General features: G+C 42.8%; 1 protein-coding gene across 2 annotated transcripts in view; it reads right to left on the reverse strand.

The window, feature by feature from the left end:
* Positions 1–23100, reverse strand: part of cdk10 (cyclin dependent kinase 10) — an 89862-nt gene that overhangs the window by 27450 nt on the left and 39312 nt on the right. For both annotated transcript variants that reach the window (XM_088417693.1, XM_088417695.1), the window contains exons 9-10: positions 12622–12681; positions 12382–12505 (exon numbers count right to left, since the gene is read on the reverse strand). In XM_088417693.1, coding sequence (XP_088273819.1) covers positions 12382–12505; positions 12622–12681 — 184 coding nt within the window. The remainder of the gene's footprint in view (positions 1–12381; positions 12506–12621; positions 12682–23100) is intronic.

A 23100-nucleotide genomic window follows, 5' to 3' on the forward strand; every position in this document is an offset into this window, starting at 1 on the left:
GTCATAACTTTTTGTAGTCAAAATAGTACAAACCCCCAACTGTATTTTAGCTTCCATAATTGATATGCACCTGACAGTTACCCAGCTAAAAAAACAAAACAAGAAAAAGACAACATATAAAATAGATAATAGACGTGCCAACAGCACTAACGAGAAAACTTCCCCAAATGGTAACCAGGGGATTACCATAACCTTTTCCATAACTGAACTCAGTTAACCTCCCATACAACTCCAAATTTAAACACCACTAGAGTGAAATTAGCATCCATCTTTTAACAGTATGAACAAATTATAGATAAACATTTAACGGCTAGCCTTCCCATTAAAAGAAGTTTAGGCAGGACCAGTGAATGCTTCAGTCTGATAATATATAACCATCCATTTTTTAAGAAAACAAACTTAAATGCCTCAGTTGAATATTTTCAGTAAGAATTACTGAATCAGCTGCCCCCATGCTCAAACCAAATCAGTTGGTGACTCACGTGTAGCCTATTTGAGAGTGTCAACAAAGGCCGTGGCTTGGGTGGGAGAGTCGAACATTTTAGTAACTCCGCCATGGATTACTTTCAATGTCGCCCGCCATGGATTACTTTCAATGTCGCCGGGTAAAGCATCATATACTTAGCTCCCATGCCCCTCAGGCGTCTCTTCACATCGTTAAAACCTTTTTGTTTCTGTACAACGGCAGCCAACAGATTCTGAAAGAACATGATGGTGGACTCCTGGTATTTCACTGTCCCGTTGCGTCTTGCCACGTCCAACATCGTCTGCCTGTCCGCAAAATTATGGAACCTGATTAGGACGGGTCGGGGTCACTGGTTGGGCCCTGGTTTAGGAGCTAGTGTGCGATGAGCTCTCTCAATCTTCACGCGTACCGTTTTTGTCTCTTGCCCGAACAGGTCCGGTACCCAGTTCTCGAAAAATTTAGTTGGTTGAGAACCCTCCACATCTTCTGGCAAGCCAACGAGTCGTATATTTTTCCTCCTGCCTCTATTCTCGAGATCGTCAATGTGATTAGCCATGCTCTGAACTTGCTTTTCAAGTGACAGTATCCTCGATTCCGCTTGGTCGGAGCTGCGTTCCACTGCATTGATTCGACTCTCTGCCTCGGTGGCTCGCTCGTCAAACTTCTGAAATGCCACTGCGTGGTGTCGCCGGTGCCGCTAGCCAGAAGTCGCTCTCCCTCCGCCGGAGCGGTGCCAGGCGCGCCAGCATCGGCTTCTGACTTGTTCGTCTTCGATGATTTCTTACCGTCTTTAAGTGGCATCTTGTCAGGTCTTCTCAAAAAGTAAGCATCAATGTTCATATTACACTGTCAAATGTGTAAAAAAGCGTGGATGTAGAGTTGTATTGAAAATATCAGAGTCGTGGTGAGGAGCTCTGGAAAGTCAACCGCTTTCTACACCGCCATCTTTTCCTTCCCCATGGCATTTTCAACATCTGTGGGCGTGAGTGTGATGGTTTGTTGGTCAACAGTGTATTCCGTTTTTCCAGCCTTTTCCAAGTTGTCTTTGTCAGAACGAGCATAGAAGTGAATTAGCTCATCAAGGAAGGATGCAGTCATCACAGTCAGCAACGAGTTGCTGGTTTTAGAATCCGTGATGGCCTGGATGCCCTGCCACATGCGTCGGGGGTCAGTATGAGCAAGGTGTTCCTCCACCTTCAGCTTGTGTTCGTGCTTGACCTTTTTGATGTCCCTCTTTAGATTGACTCTGGACAAGCTGTAGGCCTGAGCGTTATGCGACCTGAATGGACGGTCCCGTGCCCTCAGCAGCAGACGCACTTCCCTGTTCATCCACGGCTTCTAATTAGGGTACGTGGTGATCTGTTTCTCCGTAGTAACACTGTTAATTGTGCTGTTGATGTACTCCAGTACTGAGTGGGTGTAGGAGTCAATGTCTGTGTGCAAGCCACTGGTAGCCTGAGAGGCAAACCTGCTCCAGTCTGTGTCCGTAAACCTGTCCTGGAGTGCAGAGTCCATTGCAAAAAATAATGAAATAGAGTCAACAAGCAAAGCAAAGTAACCAAAACCAGGAATAAACTTACAACAAAAACCTCAAAAGCCCCTTGTCCTACACAATTCATCCCGTCGAATTTGAATTTGTGCTGTAACATCTCAAGACTTGGGACAACAACTGGAGTAATTATTTGGACTTACCGAAATACTATATGATAGGGGCAGGCGATCAAATTTTAGGTTTCATATTTCCTTCACCGGGAAAGACCAAATGCTTGATAACTCAGCTTGAAATAAACCAAAAACTACTCAAGCTAAATCCAAAAACCAGAACCAAAAACCAAAAAAAACAGACAAAATGTGACAATTCTGCTGGTTTGAAAAAAAAAAAAAGTGTCAGTAGCTTAGAAAGTTCAATGGACCAGTTTCACTTGTGCATTTTACTAAGAAATATTAAAAGATGGCATATCTAATGGGTCAAGATATACAAAATGTCACTGCAGCACTACTCATTTGAGGGGGCGGCATGGCTTGGTGGTAGAGTGGTCGTCTCCCTGCCGAAAGGCCGTGGGTTCAATCCCCCGACCATCAAGACCATGTCTAAGTGTCTTTGAGCAAGACATTGAACCCCTAGTTGCTCCTGATGCTGCGTCATCAGTAGGTAAATGACTAGTTAGTGTAAAGTGCTTTGAGTACTGTCAGAGAAATCTCAGAAAAGAAGACTAGGACAAGCCTAGCTGCTTAAACAGCAAAAAGAGTAACTCAGACCAGCCAAGATTGACTTTTCTATGCCGGCATAGGGAAAAAAAGCTTGGGCAAATGTAACTCGTGGGTCTTCCAACGCTAGTTTTCCACTGCCCAGCCGTCCCCCCCTGGCTTTTATTGAGTAGAAGCATAGCAGATTACAAGACACAACAAAAGAGCCAGCCGGGCGCCACCAGCAGCTGGGCCAAGGTCCCGGCTCACACTTTCGTGCGTCAACAGTTCTATCTAAGGACAGGGTCAAGATGAACTAGGATTGTATAAATGGGTAACAATGAACTAAGCTCATAATGATAACAACCTAATATATGATTCCCTTCACAAGTACCTAAGGTAGAAAAGTGCTATATAAGTAAAAATCCATTTACTCATCTATCAAAAGGAAATTGGACATTTTTCATTTCAGATTTTTCCAAATCTTTGGCCTATTTTGGAGGTCATATTTTTTTAATGTTATTATTTTTACTGTAACCTATCTAAATGTTATGTTAGTTTTTCTTTGATAATTTCTCCTTTTTTTTCCAGTAATCACTTGTTTATTACAGATGTCCAAAATTTCCACTCACCAAAAATTCTTTTTTTTCACGATAAAAATTGTCAGACAAAAAACTGTTCAGCTCTTAATGAGCCCACAAATCAGATATGATTTTGGTTTTCTACTATTTTTTTTTAGAGTTTTTTTTTTTTTTTTTACCTTTCCAACGCCAAAAAAATCTAACCAAAAATTCGACATTTTTACTATCACTACCCTAAAAAATCCAAATGTCCAAGTTTTTTTTAGTTCAATTAATTTCAGCATTTTTTTATTAATTCATAAAATTACAAGATATGTTTTTCTCTTGTAACTTCTACACTTTTTGTTTGATTCAAGCTAATACAACATTGAATGGTTCAGTGTATCCCTATTAATGCTGAAAAATGTGATTTACCATGTTTAGTATTTCGAACAAAATCGCCTCCACAATTTCAAGCTAACTACTTTTTATATCAAGCGATGATGGATTGTCAATACAAACTGCATCTGCAGCGAACTTGAGCTGTGTACTATTGTGCTGTTGCTTTCATCGTATACTTATTTACACTCATGTAAATTTATTTTCATGGTATTTGAAAAAATAAAGCACGCTAGGAAAAGTAAAAAAAAAAAAAAAAAAAAACGTTTCAAGCGGATAAATATGATAGTGGGTAAAAATTACCCTCTTAGAATTTCATAGTTATGTTAATCAAATTTATGAACCATTTGTTGAAAAGGTGTAGTCAAAGTCAAGTTTATTGCCAATTTCTTCACATGTGTTTAACATACAAAGGAATCAAAATTGCGTTTCTCACTATCCTCTGGGTTTTACAAAGTGAAACAAAGTGCAGGTGCGCAAGATGAGACAATCCGGAGGGCAGATATATGTGTTTATATATGCGTATACACACATATATATATATATATATATATATATATATATATATATATATATATATATATATATATATATATATATATATATATATATATATAACACAGACCGTATTTTAGGGTCATCTGTCTTGAATAATATCAACCTGTCACTCTCCTCTGGCATTGTACCTGAAGCTTTTAAGACGGCCGTCATTCAACCATTACTTAAGAAACCTTACCTAGATCCTGACGATCTCTTTAACTATAGGCCAGTGTCACACCTTCCGTTTATCGCCAAAATTCTTGAGAAAGTTGTAACACAACAGCTTAGCGTTTTTATGATGGACAACAATAGATTTGAACTCCTTCAGTCAGGTTTTAGGGCCAACCACTCAACTGAGACAGTGCTAGTAAAAGTGACGAATGATCTTCTCTTAGTCTTGGATTCCAACATCTCATCAATATTATTACTGCTTGATCTTAGTGCCGCATTTGACACTATTGATCATCATATTCTTATAGAACGTCTTAGATCATGTGTTGGTATCTCGGGATCAGCACTTTCTTGGTTCAGATCTTACATCCTGGGAAGGACGCATAGTGTCTCTTATGGCAATGCGATCTCTGAATCTTTCCCCGTCTCATGTGGTGTCCCGCAGGGGTCAGTACTTGGTCCCTTACTGTTCAACATCTACATGATTCCTCTCGGCGATATTATACGTAAACATGCTATTAGTTTTCATTGCTATGCTGATTATACCCAACTCTATATGCCCTTAGAAATAACGGATCCGTGCAAGTGCAGTAAACTGGAGGCTTGCCTTGCCGAGATTTAACAAAGGATGTCTTCCAATTTTCCGCTTCTCAACCCTAATAAAACTGAGATGTTATTTATTGGCCCTGTTCATCATCATCAGCACTTGCTTAAGAATACCACGCTGAACTTAGAAAACTGTATTATTTCCCAAAGTAGTTCTGCAAAAAATCTCGGCGTGATATTTGACTCAACTCTCTCCTTTCGAACACATATTAATAACATGACAAGAACGGCGTTTTTTTCACCTCCGCAATATAGCTAAAATTCGCCCTATTCTTTCTCTTAGCGATGCAGAAACATTAATTCATGCATTTGTTACGTCGCGCCTAGACTATTATAACATTTTGTTTTCTGGACTTCCCATGTCCTACGTTAAAAGCCTGCAGTGTGTACAGAATGCAGCAGCGAGACTATTGACAAGGAAGATAAAGTTTGATCATATTAATCCGATTCTAGCTGACCTGCATTGGCTTCCAATACACGTGAGATGTGATTTTAAGGTGCTGTTAATTACTTATAAAATTTTACACAGTTTAGCTCCTTCCTATCTCGTCGACTTAGTATCACCATATGTTCCGTCCCGACAACTTCAATCACAAAATGCCGGTTTGCTATCGACCCCACGGGCTAAAAAGAAGTCTGTGGGATCAAGGGCATTTTCCATTCGCGCGCCAGTACTATGGAATGCCCTACCTATGGAAGTCCGCGCAGCCACCTCAGTAGAAATCTTTAAATCCTGACTAAAAACACATTTATATTCAAAAGCATTTAGTTAATTGAGCCTTTCTGCCGCTTTCTTCATTTTTCTTTTTTCCTGCCCCCCTCTTCCGGCCGGGAGAGAGGGCTAGGACTCCATTGGGTCCTGCGCTGGTCGACCATCACGGGTTAGGAGTTCGGCCGTCTGCGGTCCACCTGGCTGGAATGTGGGATGGTTCCTGCCCAATGGCTTTGCCTGCTGTCAAGACATCACTGCACTATATAGCACAATATGTTTTCTGTAATTAGGGCCCGAGCAGCTACCGCTGCGAGAGCCCTGTTTTTCTCTGGATTATTAGGGCCCGAGCAGCTACCGCTGCGAGAGCCCTCTTGTTTTTCTCCGGATTATTATTAGGGCCCGAGCAGCTACCGCTGCGAGAGCCCTCTTGTTTTTCTCCGGATTATTAGGGCCCAAGCAGCTACCGCTGCGAGAGCCCTCTTGTTTTTCTCCGGATTATTATTATTATTATTATTATTATTATTATTATTATTATTAGGGCCCGAGCAGCTACCGCAGCGAGAGCCCTCTTGTTTTTCTCCAGATTATTATTAGGGCCCGAGCAGCTACCGCTGCGAGAGCCCTCTTGTTTTTCTCCGGATTATTAGGGCCCAAGCAGCTACCGCTGCGAGAGCCCTCTTGTTTTTCTCCGGATTATTATTATTATTATTATTATTATTATTATTATTATTATTATTAGGGCCCGAGCAGCTACCGCAGCGAGAGCCCTCTTGTTTTTCTCCAGATTATTATTAGGGCCCGAGCAGCTACCGCTGCGAGAGCCCTCTTGTTTTTCTCCGGATTATTAGGGCCCAAGCAGCTACCGCTGCGAGAGCCCTCTTGTTTTTCTCCGGATTATTATTATTATTATTATTATTATTATTATTATTATTATTATTATTAGGGCCCGAGCAGCTACCGCTGCGAGAGCCCTCTTGTTTTTCTCCAGATTATTATTAGGGCCCGAGCAGCTACCGCTGCGAGAGCCCTCTTGTTTTTCTCCGGATTATTAGGGCCGGAGCAGCTACCGTTGCGAGAGCCCTCTTGTTTTTCTCCGGATTATTAGGGCCCGAGCAGCTACCGCTGCGAGAGCCCTCTTGTTTTGTAAAAGCTGCTGTAATTTGACCCAGATGATCTGATCTTCTCACAATTTCACACATTGGATGAAAATCTATTCCTGAAGACATCGACAAACATATATTCCAGTTTAAATCTAGCGCCACCTAGTGACTGCAAAAAATGTCTTTAGTCGAAAGATTGGAGTCATTCCTGTTTGGTTTGACCTACAGTTATAAAAGTTTTTAGGCATATGTAGGATTGTAAAACCTACAAAAAAGTCAATAGGAGTGATGTGCTAGGATGTACAGAATAATTTTTATGATTTGGTTTTTATATGTGCAATTTTGCCCCATTCTTAGACATTAGCCGGTCTAAATTTAGTGCCTTTTTCTCTTAAACGGTTCACCCGATTAACTTCTACGTTGGCATTGACTATTAGCAGATATAGCGGCACAAATCTGCCAAAAATTGTGAAGATCCCATGACTTGTAAGATGTGGGCGGATCTTCAAATTTTTCCTTCGCCAAGAATAACAAAAACCATAATAACTCAGCTGTTTCAGCTTCATGTGAAACTCGTGCAGGGAGCTTAAAAGTCATGCCCTAATACAGGTATGTGATAAACTTCCAAATCATTTACAGCGCCACCTAGTGGCTGACAAAAATCAAATTTTTTACACTCTCATGTACTGTGCAATGTCTGTTTGACTACATGAACTAAAAAATGGTCAGAAAAGCTATGACACAGTGGAAAATGAAGGTTCTCAACTTTTATGATTTTTCAATAAAAGGCGTGGCCTGTATGCCAACTCAAAGTCCGATTTCTCGCCAAAACGGTAAAAGTTGCTGTAATTGGATTGAGATGATCTGATATTTGCGAAACTTCGTATATGGGTTGCGTGTCCAATGTGAAACACACCTACAATCCTATTTTTTAATCATAATCTGAGCGCCACCTAGTGGCAGCAAAAAAAAAATAGCAATTCCTTAACGTTTTTATGTACTATGCTGAGCCCCTTAAAGTTACTCCCTTATAAACTGTCTGAAAAGCCATTGAGCACGCCTAATGCCCTCCACAAAATAGTAAGATGTTTCGATAATGGACGTGGCCTATACGACAGTGTAAATTCACACAAATGTAACAATAAAAGCTGCAGTAACTCAACCCACATTATCCCACCTCTAAATTTTACAAATTTGATAAGAGTCCTGCACTGAAGTCATCTACAACTAATTTTTCATCGTTCATAGTCCTTGTTCATACCCCGTCCTGTTCATACCCCAACGTGCACAGGTCTGCGAGGGCCCTTTATAGCTGCTTGCAGCTCTAGTTATTATTATTATTTACTGTGCAGCGCTTTTCCATTTTTGAGGGCCTAAACATGCACGAAAAGTCACCAAAATTTGCACATTTGTCGGGCCCGGTGAAAAATTTGATATTTTTGTGTTTCTCAAAACAATGCAAAAAAAATGGCTCTGCAGCGCCACCTAAGGTCAAAAAAGTGCACCTGGTCCCGGCCCGTTTGACCTAGAGCTACGAAAAATTTTAGGCATATGTAGGACCTAGAGACCTACAAAAAAGTCAGCGTGAACCATGTGCTCAGATGTACAGAAAGAGAGTTATGAATTTTTGAATGTGCATTTTTGGCCCGTTTTTGCTCATTTGCAGGTCCCGAACTGCTCCTTTTTTCTCCCAAACGCTTGACCCGATCGACTTCAAATTTGCTGTGATGTTTCATCTGACTGTGAGGCACAATTGTTCAAATTTTTGTGACGATTCGCCGTCAAATATGTTGGGGGCGGGGCTTCATATTATGCCTTTGATGATTACTTTGCCACATGTGAAACAAACCTTTATAACTCAGCTTTACAAGCTTGGAAAAATCTGAAACTTCACAGACACATGAAGACTCAAGCCCTTAACACATGTGTTTAAAAAAATCTTCAATTGCTTATAAGGCCACCTAGTGGCAAACAAAAATGTCAGTCTGATGTCTCGCCAAAACGAACAAAGTTGCTGTATTTAGACCCAGATGGTCTTATCTTTTCTAAACTTCATATATTTGATGGGTTTCCAATGCGGAATACACCTATCAACGTATTTTTTGTCAAAGTGCGAGCGCCACCTAGTGGCAGCCAAAAATAGCATATTTGAAACGTTTTTATGTGTTTAGCTGAGCCCTTTGAAGTCATATCGCTGAAATTAAGTCTGAAAAGCCTCTAGACAGCCCTGCTGACCTCCACCAAATTTTATGATATTTCGATAATAGGCGTGGCCTATACGTCCATTTTCATTCCGAAGCTTTATCGGTCCAGTAAAAGCTGCTGTAATTTGACCCAGATGATCTGATCTTCTCACAATTTCACACATTGGATGAAAATATTCTCCTGAAAACATCGCCAAAAATATATTCCAGTTTAAAGCTAGCGCCACCTAGTGGCTGTAAAAAATGTCATTAGTCGAAAGATTACAGTCAAACCTGTTTGGTTTAACCGACAGCTATGAAACTTTTTAGGCAAATGTAGGACTGTAAGACGTACAAAAAAGTCAGCAAGAGTGATGTGCTAGGATGTAGAGAAAAATTGTAATGAATTTTTCTAATGTGCTGTTTTAGTCGTACTTAGGCATGAGCTGGTATCAAACTAGTGCCTTTTTCTTTTAAACGGTTCACCCTATTAACTTCAAGTTTGGCATGGTTCATTATCCGACTAACGGGCACACATTGTCCAAATATCATGAATATCTCATGACATATAAGATGGGGGTGGAGCTTCAAATTATGTTTAATATTTCCTTCGCCAAGAGTGACAAAAACCTTAATAACTCACGTGTAACAGCTTCAAACCATCTGAAACTTTCATGGGACTTTAAAAGTCATGCCCTAATACAGCTATGTGGTAAAATTCCAAATCATGTACAGCGCCACTTAGTGGCAGACAAAAATGTCATTTTTTACACTTTTATGTACTGTGCAATGCCTGTTTGACTAAATGAACTCAAAAATGGTCAGAAAAGCTATGAGACATAGGAACATGAAGGTTCTTAATTTCTTTGACTTTTCAATTGAGGGCGTGGCCTCTATGCCAACTCAAAGTCCGATGTCTCGCCAAAACGGTAAAAGTTGCTGTAATTGGACCTACATGATCTGATATTTTCATAAACGTCATATATGGGATGGGATTCCAATGTGAAACACACCTACAAGCCTATTTTTATTTTCATAGTACGAGCGCCACCTCGTGGTAGCAAAAAATTTAGCAATTCCTTAATGTTTTTATGTACTCTGCTGAGCCCCTTGAAGTGATATCCCTTAAATGTTTTCTGAAAAGCCATTGGCCATGCCTTATGCCCTCCACAAATCAGTACGATGTTTCGACAGTGAGTGTGGCCTATACAGCATTGAAAGTCACAAAATTGTAACAATAAAAGCTGCAGTAACTCAACCCACATTGTCCCACCTTGTCTAAATTTTACATATTTGGTAAGAGTCCTGCACTGAAGTCATCTACAAATAATTTTTCTTCGTTCATAGTCCTTGTTCATACCCTGACCTGTTCATACCCCAACGTGCATAGGTCTGCGAGGGCCCTTTATAGCTGCTTGCAGCTCTAGTTATTATTATTTACTGTGCAGCGCTTTTCCATTTTTGAGGGCCTAAACATGCACGAAAAGTCACCAAATTTTGCACAGTTGTCAGGCCTGGTGAAAAATTTGATATTTTCGTGTTTCCTAAAACAATGCAAAAAAATTGGCTCTGCAGCGCCACCTAAGGTCGAAAAAGTGTAGCTGGGCCCGGCCCGTTTGACCTAGAGCTAAGAACATTTTTAGGCATATGTAGGACCTCGAGCCCTACAAAAATGTCAGTGCAAGCCATGTGCTCAGATGTACAGAAAAAGAGTTATGTTTTTTTGAATGTGCATTTTTGGCCCATTTTTGCACATTTGCAGGTCCCAAACTGCTCCTTGTTTCTCCTTAATGCTTTACTCAATCGCCTTCAAATTTGCTGTGGTCCATATTCACACATAGGGGCACAACTGGGCAAAATTTGGTGCAGATACGAAGACATATATGATAGGGGTGTGGCTTCAAAATATGTGTTCAATTTTTCCTTTGCCAAGAGGGACAAAAACCTTAATATTGGACCGGCCAGGCCTTCTCTGCTGGCCTAACATAACCTGACATCATTATCATAACTATTACCATTAACTACTGTATAATATACTATAATAATTATAATAACTATAATGAAAGCCAAAATTTTAAATTCCTTTTTGCTAAATATATATATTATATATTTTTAGAGGTGTAGCGTAGCTATTAGCTAACCTGTCCTGACTTGGTCATATTTCTGACTGGGCTACAGGGATGTGAGCTAACCCTGACAAAAAGTTCTGCTGGGAATGCCTTTTGTTTGTAAAGGATCAATTTGGTGTTTGGAGCTACAATGGATTTGCAAACTTCAATTGTTTAACCAAGGCAGCAACGAGACACAAAAGCACGGCTGGACACACGCGCCACGGTGCTTTTAAAAACTTATGGGGACAGTGTCCGAGTTGATATACAGTAATGTACATCTTAGTTCTTAGGTAAAGAGAGCCCCTCAATGCGCTACGGTGCTTTTAAAAAATGTTTTGGGAACACCTGAGTGGATACACTGTACATCTCAGTGCCAAGCAAAACAAAGCTTCACCGCTCCGCCATTTTGAAACGAGTGAGGCCGACTAATAGCAGACCACCATCTTCGTGAGGAGACACCGACCAATAGCAGACCAGAATTGTGGTGACGCGTTGCAGGGAGGCAAGTGTGATGGCAAATGAAAATAAATGTGATTACCTAGAAATGCCTGCAGATGGAGACGAAACAACACAAATACAGCCAAGCCCATGGGGACATGACAGTTTTTGTCGCAAATCCTGGAAAATACCATTGAGGAGAGGAAAAACACAGTATTCACTGTCGCAACATGAAAATAACGCAAGCCAGGGACCCTCTAACACGGGGGATCACTGCATATATTTGGGTCAAAGTCACTGTTGTGATGAAAAAATATCTTTTGACAAAAAAGCTCATTTTTTCTTTTTGTCTTTTTGTCCTAGCTTGGTGTCACTCAAATAACCGACATTCAGTTATTACTAAATAACGTAACGGAATAAGACGGAATCTTACTTTCTTTATCTAGGTAAGAAAGGAATCCAATCTTTCTTATGGTACCACCAATGTCTACATAGTCATACAATATTCTGTTGATCTTGAAAAATACGTTAACATGCTGGAAATCGACTGGCACTCCAGGGTTTGCCTTTCAGTTAATGCTTGGCACTGAAGGAGTTAAGATTGTTTTTGAAAGAGCTCATTTTACTGGGATGCGTGTTATTCATACTGTAGGGTATTGTGGTAACCACAGCCACAAAGTGGCATCGCAGCTTGAAAAGCCATTCATTTCAAGTAGGCAACTAAATAATCCACAATGTCCCTTACGGTGAAGACATGAAACATGTTGCTGACTGTAACTTTAAGCAAGTCAGGAAAGCAAACTATTCACACAAAAAAAAGAAAAAAATAAGGGATTGGATTTGAACCTTTCCAACTGCAAGGACACCTTTCTCTCCTTTATCATCATAACAGAAATGCATGCCCTCACCGGCCATATGTTTTCATTTGGTGTCCCCAATAACTGAACTATCAAATCAAGCTGCTGGATTTCGGATGTTCCAGGCAGAAGAGGTTTGTGTGCCAACAGCTCAGCCAGGATACAACCTACAGCCCTGTAAATCAACGACGGGTAAAATACATAAATATGCTAGACTGCACACTTATTTAAATGTGTCAAGAAAGACAATACTGTATAGTATACTTAGTATAATTGAGGATTGAGTCTCACCACATATCTAGAGCTGTAGTCTGGGTTTCGCTTCCAAGGAGAAGCTCTGGAGCTCTGTACCTGGGATAAGAGAAGTAAAGTATGTGAGGGAAGCCTTATATCAGTATCACTTTTGCATCAACCCAAAACACTCAACAACACTTCCCTTAGCTTGTTACCATTCCTTTGCTTTTCCATTACACTAAATGTCAAAACTGCTAAAACATTTCATCAGTGTCATCACTTACTGTACAGTGTAAACGGTTTATCATTTAAGATTTAAGTACATATGTGTACTGCAGTAGTTCCACGTCCAAGGAGGGCCTGTGGCAAATGCATTTATAGTGATCTCATGTGTCTGGAAGCAAGAAACAGTCACAGCATGTCTCTCCGCAATACAGTACAGTAATGGAAAAAAAAATCTGTGAAGTCGTGAATCCGCTTTTTTTTTTTTCAAATCCTCGATAGTGAACCTGTGATGATCGAACCGCGAAATGACGAGGGTTCTCTGTATCTCCTACAGGATCCTGAGAAACCTGAGTGTCTGGAGCCCTGGAAAGAATGTCATGTGTTGATGAGATACATGTGTTATCCTTCAATACACCAAGCTGATGTCAAAACACTGCAACTGGAGTAAAATCCTCGGAAGACGAGCAGGGACTGTATGAATGTGTTTTTTTAGGATTGTTACCAGAGGCTGGTGATCGGGTTCCATAACTGTGGGTTTGCCATAATTGTTATCCTTGAACTTTGTGCAGGCAAACACCACAGCGAGAAGCTCCTTCTCAATCTGTGCATACCGTGGTTCTGTGTCTGTGAGAGTTTGTGATGGTTTTCTCCAAGATGGCGGCGCGTGTTGATGCAGCGGCCACTCGCTCTTCCGACAATGTGTTGTTTTGTTTGTCAAACAAGTGTTTGAAAGTTTTTCCGGTCAGTTTACGCCACAATACGTGTACAGTCGACGGGTCTCCTTACAAATCCGGAGAAGCAAGATTTGCCAAGTTTTAAACACGGAACCGGAGAACTTGCTAAGGGAACTGGGGCTGCTACGCCGGTCTGCTAATTCACCAGACTCGCCTGCTATCCCTCCCCCGGAAAGGAGGCGCCGGAAGCGGTGCGCCAGGACGAGGAAGCGGGGCAAGCGCAGAGGTATCCGAGCTAGGCTAGGGGCTAACCCAACTCGCCCCGCCATACCATCTATCCTTTTGACGAACGTTCGTTCACTGGACAACAAAATGGACGATAACCGACTTCTGAGATCATCAAAACGAAAAGTGACTGACTGTTGTGTGTTCGTTTTCATTGAAACATGGCTAAATAGTAACATTCTGGACTCCGCTATACAACTAGAGCTTGACCCACTTGGTGTCACTTGGTGACTCTGACCACCTCACTATTATGCTAATGCCTGCATACAGACCAAGAGTGAAAGTCATCAAACCTGCACTGAAAGAAGTAAGGGTGTGGCCACAGGAGACGACCTCAGCCCTACAGGACTGCTTTGACTAAACAGACTGGGCCATTTTTAAGGAAGCAGCCACATACAACGGCATCACAGATATTGAGGAGTACACAGACACGGTGACCTCCTACAACATCAAATGCATGGACGACGTGACCCACATCAAGAGGATCACCACACGGGCCAACCAGAAGCCATGGCTGCCAGGAGATGTCCACAGGCTGTTGAGGGCCAGAGACAAGGCCTTCAAAGCTGGGAAGAATCAGCCCTGAAAACAGCGAGAGCCAACCTGTCCCGTGGCATCAGGAAAGCCAAACAAGAATACACAAACAAGATAACTTCTCACTTCAAGGACAGCAAGAATGCACACAGCCTGTGGCAGGGCATTCTTGCTGTCCTTGAAGTGAGAACAAACCTGCAACACAAAGCTGCGTGAGCGACATCACTCTGCTCAACAACCTAAACAGTTTCTTTGCATGCTTTGAGGAACAGAACACCACCCGCCCACAGAAAACACCACCACCTTTGCACGACCAGCCTCTGTGCCTGTCTGCTGCTAGCGTGAGGAGGACACTCCGCCATCAACACCCAGAAAGCAGCAGGTCCAGACAACATCCCTGGCAGGGTGCTGAAACACTGTGCAGAGGAGCTGAAAGTTGTTTTTACAGACATCTTTAACACCTCCCTGAGGCAAGCCATTGTGCCATCAGGCTTCAAAGCTGCCACCATCATACCTGTGCCAAAGAAATCCTCCCCATCCTGCTTCAACGACTATCGTCCGGTGGCACTGACACCCATCATCATGACCCGTATCAGTTTGCTTACAGGGCAAAGCGATCCACAGACGACGCAATCTGCTCTGCCCTCCACCCAGTACTCACCCACCTGAACAAAAAAGACTCATATGTGAGAATGCTGTTCATAGACTTCAGCTCAGCGTTCAACACCATAATACCACAACAACTCACCTGCAAACTGGACAAATTGGGCCTCAGCACCTCACTCTGCACCCACTGCTGGATTTCCTCAGCCAGAGGCCTCATGTGGTGCGTGTTGGCAACAACATCTCAGGCAGGATCACCATGAGCACGGGGGCCCCACAAGGCTGTGTGCTCAGCCCCCTCCTCTTCACCCTATTGACACACGACTGCACAGCAACCCACAGCTCCAACCACCTCGTGAAGTTTGCTGACGACACAACACTGGTGGGCCTCATCTCCAACGGCGACGAGACCCACTACAGGAAAGAAGTGGAGCTTCTGACCAGATGGTGCAAAGACAACAACCTCCTGCTAAACATCAGCAAGACCAAAGAGATGGTCGTCAGCTTCCAGAGAGGCCGCACCCAACACCCCCCACGAACCATCGATGGTGCTGCAGTGGAGAAGGTGAGCAGCACCAAGTTCCTGGGGGTGCACATCAGCGATGACCTCTCCTGTACCACCAACACTGCATCTCTGGCCAAGAAAGCACAGCGGCGTCTCTACGTCCTGCGCAAACTGAAGCGGGCAAGTGCCACGCCACCCATCATGACCACATTCTACAGAGGAACCATCGAAAACATCCTCACCAGTTGCATCACCGTGTGGGGCGGGAGCTGCACTGACTACAACAGGAAGGCTCTAGAACGCATCGTGAGGACAGCTGAGAGGATTATTGGTGCTCCATTCCCCTCCCTGCAAGACCTGTACACCACCCACCTCAGCCGCAAAGCCGTCTAGATTGTCACTGATACAAGCCACCCTGCACACAGTCTGTTCAGCCTCCTGCCCTCCGGAAAGAGGTACAGGAGCCTCCGCTCCCGCACCACCTGACTCAGGAGTCATACCAGAGTCATACCAGCCCATATATCGCCCGGGTCAACAAGGTCTGTGTCAGTTGCTAGGGGACCAGGGGAAAATTGGTGAGAAATGGGCTACTGGAACTAAACAAAGATGGACGAGGAGATAAAATATGGAGTAGCTGGAATGCTACAATACAAGCAATCCCAGAGAGAAGGGGTACAGCAGCTAATGTGGGACCATTGGTTAGTTCAAAACCCACAATCAAGGCTAACAAAGAAACGCATTTTTGTGCGGTGTTCCATCCATCCGTAATCGAAATCTACTATCACAACTAGATATTAATGGAATACAACAACAATGAGACGACAGGTCAGCGGGGGATGTCATCACCAGCCTCACATTAAGAGAATGGTTACCAAGCCCCAACGAACAACCTCAACACAAGAGCTGCTGACCTGAGAAGGACGATCGTGACCCAACTGGAAACCTGGAGCCCCCAACGAATACCGAAGCTGAGTTGCCAAGTACTTTCCGAAGATCTTCAAGTGAATGTGAATGCTGCTTTATAGACAATGTCCACAAGAACCATCACTGAGACCAACAAGTTGATACACAGTACAGAAAAAGTAATCATGCGAATGATTGAATACAAGGTGGGCTTGGGACATAACAAACAGTACCAACCTTGGAAGAGACGATTACAGGCCAAGATAAAGGCAGCATAAAGAGAAGTGGGCCAGCTAGCTGAACTCCAAAAAGGAAACCTGGTGAATAAAGGGGTGTCCAGGAAGTACAACTCACTCTCCATACCAGAGGCACTCAAAACTACCAAACAGCTAGTAATAGCTCTGGCAGCCCAATTGAAGGCATACACCAAGGAGGGAGAGGCCAGGAGAATAAACAAGCTGTTCTTCACTGAACCATCCAAGGTGTATTCTCAGTGGCAGTGGACCAACAACCGGTCAGACCCGCCAAGAGATGAGGTGGAAAAATACTGGAAAGACATATGGGAAAGAGAGCACCAATGCCAAACAGCTAGTGGACCCAAGAGCTGACCACAGCAACCTCCCAGAACAAGATCCAGTAACCATCTTAATGACATCCAAGAAAGGGTGTCAAAGATGACGAACTGGACAGCACCAGGCCCCAACATGATCCATACGTACTGGCTGAAGAAGCTAACTGCACTCCATGAGCGCCTAGCAGCACAGATGAACCAGCTGCTCTGGGATGGGATTCACCCAAAGTGGCTAACCCAAGGCAGAACAGTCCTAATCATGAAAGACCCAGAAAAGGGACTCATCCCATCCAATCACCTGTCTCTGCACAACACGAAAAGCTGTGTCAGGCATTATTGCAGCAAAAATGAGAAGGCATGTTGCTCAATACATGAGTGAGGTACAGAAAGGAGTTGGCAGTAACACCAGGGGAGACAAGCACCACCTACTGCTTGATAGAGCAGTCATCCGAGACTGTAAGAAGAGACAGACCAAGTTGTGCACTGCCTGGATTGACTACAAGAAAGCCTACGACTGCATAAGATAAACATGAACCTAAGGACTTCCATCCAGAACTCAATGGAAATGTGGAAGACAACTCTAGAGGCTAATTCAAAGCCCATTGCCCAAGTCAACATCAAGTGCGGCATATACCAAGGCAAAGAGCAGGTACGGGTACCGATTCCGTAATTGGGCAACAATCAGCCACCTGCTCTACATGAATGACATCAAGCTGTATGCCAGGAATGAGCGAGAAATAGATCCACTGATCCACACCACCAGGATCGACAGCAATTACATAGGGATGTCATTCGGATTGGATAAGGGTGGCAGAGAGGAAAGATGATCCAGACTGAGGGGATTGATCTACCAGAGGGCTAACATTGGTGATATCCAAGACAAGTACCTTGGCATCCCACAGGCTAGTGGAAACCATGAAAAGGCCAGGAAGTCAACCTCAGCCAAATACCTTCAGAGAGTAAGGCAGGCCCTGAAAAGTCAGTTGAATGGTAAGAACAAAGTCCAAGCTATGAACGTGTACGCACTACCAGTCATCACTACCAGTCAACACCGCTGGCATCATAAACAGGCCAAAGGAGGGGATAGAAACCACAGGAATCATGAATAGAAAGCTCCTCAACATGCATGGAGGGTTCCACCCCAAGTCCAGCACCCTGAGACTATACACTAAGAGGGAGGCCGAGGACTAATAAGTGTAAAGGCCATGGTCCAGGAATAAACATCGAAAATACAAGACTACATCAGAAAGATGGCCCTGAAGGATGAACTGCTGAGTGTCTCAGGCAGCAGAACCCTGAGGAGGGTCCAGAGGAGGAGAAACAGACAATCTGGAGGGACAAATCCCTACATGGCATGTACCACTGTCAGATAGAGAAAGAGGCTGACAAAAGGAATCCTACCAGTGGCTGGACAATGCAAAACTGACAGACAGTACAGAGGGACTAATCATGTCAGTACAAGAACAGGCCATAAGCACAAGAGCCGTAGAAGCCGGGATCTACCAGAGTTGACCAGACCCAAAGATGCAGACTGTGCAAAGAAGCCCCTGAGACAGTCCAGCACATAGTAGCAGGGTGTGAGATGCTAGGTGCATGAGCATACATGAGAGCCACAACCAAGTGGCTGGAATGGTATCCTGGAAAATCCGCAACCAGTAGGGAATAGAAGTACCTAAATCCCAATGTGCCATACCTAGGACTGCACAATTAATCGAATTTTAATCGCGATCACGATATTGGCTGCAACAATTAATTAGGCTGATCCTTGGCAATATTAACTTTTAAAAAGTCAAGCACTTTTTTTTTAGATTTTAAGTCAAAGTTGGCACTTTTCCATCCTACCACCAGGAGGTGGTGTTTCCCGGCTGTCAATTGAGACCTATTTTGAATAATCCGATGAAAAAGTTGGAATAAACTCGGTTTGAAATGAGTGAAAATGGCATTTTGACTGCTAGTTAAAATTTGCTTAAAAGTAAATACTGTGCTTAGTTCTAAGCAGCTTATTTTTTTCATATGTTTGCACTCAGCACATTAAGTTAGCTGTGTTGACCTGTGATCCAAGTTTTTGCAATGCCTTTGACGGAATTTATTTTAATTATTATTCACTTTATTCATTTTGGTTTATTATTATTTGTAAATATCCAGCCTTGAAGCCTTGTTTATATACTGCTCATTTGAAAAAAAGAAATGAAGACATGTTTGAGATCATGAAAAACTTGAGAAGTATCAAAGGTTGAAAGAGCAGCTGTAACGGATGTGGAAGGTCAAGGGTTGCGTGGTGTCTGTAGTAGTGGGGGCACTTGGAGCCCCCCCCCCCATCAGTGATTGGACCTCTCATGGGCACGCATACACATTACAGCACTGGGCTAAGTAGGCTATTTTTTAAAGCATTTATTAAAATGTATCATTATACGTGCCAAAATAAATAATAATATTTATAAATTATTTGTCCCCAAAGTTTTATAAACTCTATGAAGAGCAGGCACGCTTTAACAAGATTGTATGCTAAATTACAAATGGCAATTTAATATAAGTGTCACGTCGGGGCATGATGAGTTGGGAAAAGGAAGGAAAGGGACCCAAAAAATGCAGGAAAACTGACAAATATGTGGCTCAAGAAGGATGTTTTAAAAAGGAAATGAGGCAGGATCAAACCAGGAGCAAAACTGGACAAAGTATCACCTGACAGGTGGACGAAATCAAACAAACGAGAACACAGACATTAAAGGCAGACACGAGTGGAACAGAAACATGAACAAAACCCCACAACCTCACAACGACCAAACCCAACCAAACATGACAAATTAATATGAATGACATAAAATGACAAAAACATATTAACTCATCCAAAACGGCTGCCCCCAAGATATTTCAGTACAAAATCCATGTTTCTTTCTTTCCTCAGAAAGACTTTCATGACTTGCTTGTAGAGTTTGTCTTCGCATTTCAATTCCAATTATAAATCCTGTTGTATTGACATGGACGCGAATGCTGAAAGTCATGTCAGTCCAATTTCCGTTCTGCTCTTCTTTCGCCATTGTGGGTTTAAAAAAAAAAAAAAAAAAGTGTTTTTTTTTCTTTATTTAACTACTTCCACCGTTAAACATAGTGGATCAAAATAGTACCTCCTTCCTGCAGTGAGCGTCCACTTAGGTTTCCAGAAGGTGTTTTTAATTGCCGATTGGCTATTACAACTGTCTATGTGACACCCTGGGGTTAGTGTTGTCACATATATACTGTATTTATAAAGTCTAATTTTGAAATAGTTATACATGTCATAGTTGTTATTCGGACTGCTTCTATATTTATGTTGTTGTGATTTACGTTGTATTATTTTGGAGAAAAGAGAAGACCGGAAGTAGCGCTGAATGGTTCCGGGTCAGGGGGGGACGGAAAAGAGCGCGACTTTGCTGCCGCCTCTCAGACGGAATCTGGAAAGGAAGCAGTTAACGTTGTTGTTCTTTCTCCGTCACTCCTGCCTTAACAGGTCAGTAAATGGACGATAAATAATGACCGCTTTTATTTTATTACGCAGTGATATGTTATTTCTGTCGAGTATTGTAGCGGTGAACCAACTTTTTTTTTGTTTATTGGCACTTAATTGAATATTCGTTTCCCGTCGTACTAGCGTCGTCATCTGCGATGTCCATTTTGTTTCGTGAGGCCTCCTTCGAGGCGCGCCGATAAACTAAATGTAAGGTGTTCTTTTCTGTTGGTGTTGCAACATACCAAAAGTGTTCTTTTTCATTTCTGCCCACTGTACTAAACACAGAGAATACTGTAGATGGTGTAAAATACCAAATTAGAAGACAGTAGATGTCATTCATGTGTACTTTTGTAAAAAGAATATTTAGATAATATGTAAATGTAATGTTATTGCTGAATATTGTGAAAGAAGTAATTTGTAAAGGGAAATGGTCAGTGATTGATATGAAGACAGAGTTACCAAAAGAAGGACTGATGTAAATGAAAAGACAGAAATGTTTATAAGTAAAGTTTTGTGTATGTGTTGCGGTTAATAAACTCTGAGACGGAATCTGGAAAGGAAGCAGTTAACGTTGTTGTTCTTTCTCCGTCACTCCTGCCTTAACAGGTAAATAAATAAATTAATTGTTGCTGTGGCCCACCCTGCTGGACCAGTAACAATTCTTGGGGGCTCGTCCGGGATCGGCGCCACCACCAACTGGTCTGGAGCTGATCGACTCATGACACCAAGGACCACTACCAGAGCTGATGCGAACCGAGAGCCGTGAGTTGGAGCAAAGATTGAGCCGTTGCTGAATTCGGGAGCCCGTTGCAAGGAACCAGAAAGAGTTACAGCCATGTCGGGGAGTGAGAGGAAAAGCCTAGTGTGGGACATTAGGAAGAGCCTGCTTGCCTTGACCGGGGAAGAACTCTTTTTGATCGCCAAAGACGTGGGTCCACTGTCAGAACGGGATGTGCCTGAACTCCACGACGGAGACCATGAAGCCTGCTTCGACCACATCAGTTCATTCATGTGCAGTAAGAACTTGCTTGATTCAGAAGACAATGGTATGGTTGACTTGTTAATGTTGAAGGACAAAATTGATACTGTTGTTGCAAATCGGCATGTCCAGTTTTTGCTAAATGATGTTGATAATGCTTCAAAAATGGAAATCCAATCAACAACCACACCAACAGCACAAAGTCACATTCACACTTCAGATGGCAATACCGCTATTTCATACCAAAGCACCACAACAGTAAATACAGATAGTCTAGTGACACCTAGTGTAAGCCAAGATATGACCAATCTTGCAAACCCAGAGCTATTAGACCTTCTCACTAACTATGAGGAGCTTGCAAACAAGTTAAAACGGAGTCTCTTGGTACCTGCCTCAAAGTCAATGGAAACATCCCTACCGTCACCAACACAAGCTAGTAAGGCTGTTACCCAGCCAGGTTGCGAGGGGACTATTTCCTTAAAGGACCTCTCCTACCTTCAGAGGAGGGAGTTCAAAGTGCTAGGAGGTCAGGTTGGCGATCACTCATCTGACATAAGTTACAATAGCATCTGCAAACAAATTGAAGAAGCGATGAGAGAAGGCTTTCCTGATGCCGAAATAGTTCGTGGTGTCCTGCGAATAATCAAACCGGGTACTTTCAAAGAGATGCTAATTAACAAAGATGACCTCACTATAACGGAACTAAAAGGGTTCCTTCAGGCTCATCTAAGAGAAAAAAACAGTACGGAATTATTCCAGGAGCTGATGTGCGCTAAACAAGAGGACAATGAGACACCTCAACAATTCCTGTACCGGGCAATAGGTTTAAAACAGCGTGTCCTATTCACATCCAAGTTGTCTGATGCAGGTATAAAATACAATGTACCCACTGTTCAAGACGTCTTCTTACACACAGTGTATCAAGGGCTAGGTCACAAACACAGCGACATCCGTCGAGAATTAAAATCACTTTTGTCGAACAGCGACGTAAGTGATGAGGCAATCCTGCGCCAGGTAATGAAAATTACAAGTGAGGAAAGTGAAAGACAAAGAAGGATAGGGTTACCGCGTCGATTAGCAGCAACAAGTGCACACGCCGCACAGTCTGAACCCAGTTCAGTTCAAGAACAGAAACAAAAGCCGGAAAGCTCAGCGGTTAAACCGGAAAGCGACTCAATTAAAGAGCTCACGGCCAAAGTAAATGAACTCACGAACATCATTGAGGCCATGAAACAGCAATGCCAGCCGCGACCAGGTAAGACAAACCAATATGCGCCAAGCAAATTTAGTGGCAGGAAGGGGAGACCTTATGGTTGTCCAAAATGCGTTGAAGCTGAACGGCTGGACTGTAACCACTGCTTCTTGTGTGGTGATGAAGGCCACCGAGCTGTCGGTTGCTCACAGAGGCGAAAGGGACAGGGAAACGCGAGCCGGTCACTGCAATGAGGCACCCAGTGATCGGAGAAGTAAATGAGCCTCAAATTAAGTCAATAACATCAACACAAAATAACCAAAGTAAATTTCCCAAACAGCCCACTTTGGAATTACAATCCGCCAAAAGTGGGGTGGTTGCTAAACTAATTGGAAAGAAAGCTCATATACAATGCAATTTGGATGGCTTGGCGGTAACTGCGTTGCTTGACTCGGGGGCGCAAGTGAGTATATTGAGCCGTGCCTGGAAAGATCGATATCTGCCTGACCTCAGCCTGCGTCCGCTATCTGAAATTATTGAAGAGCTAGATGACTTTAAAGTGTTTGCTGTCAATGGAG

This window comes from Hippichthys cyanospilos, chromosome 6 (assembly GCF_059441005.1).
Source record: "Hippichthys cyanospilos isolate Australia breed blue-spotted pipefish chromosome 6, RoL_Hcya_1.0, whole genome shotgun sequence".
NCBI lineage: Eukaryota > Metazoa > Chordata > Actinopteri > Syngnathiformes > Syngnathidae > Hippichthys > Hippichthys cyanospilos.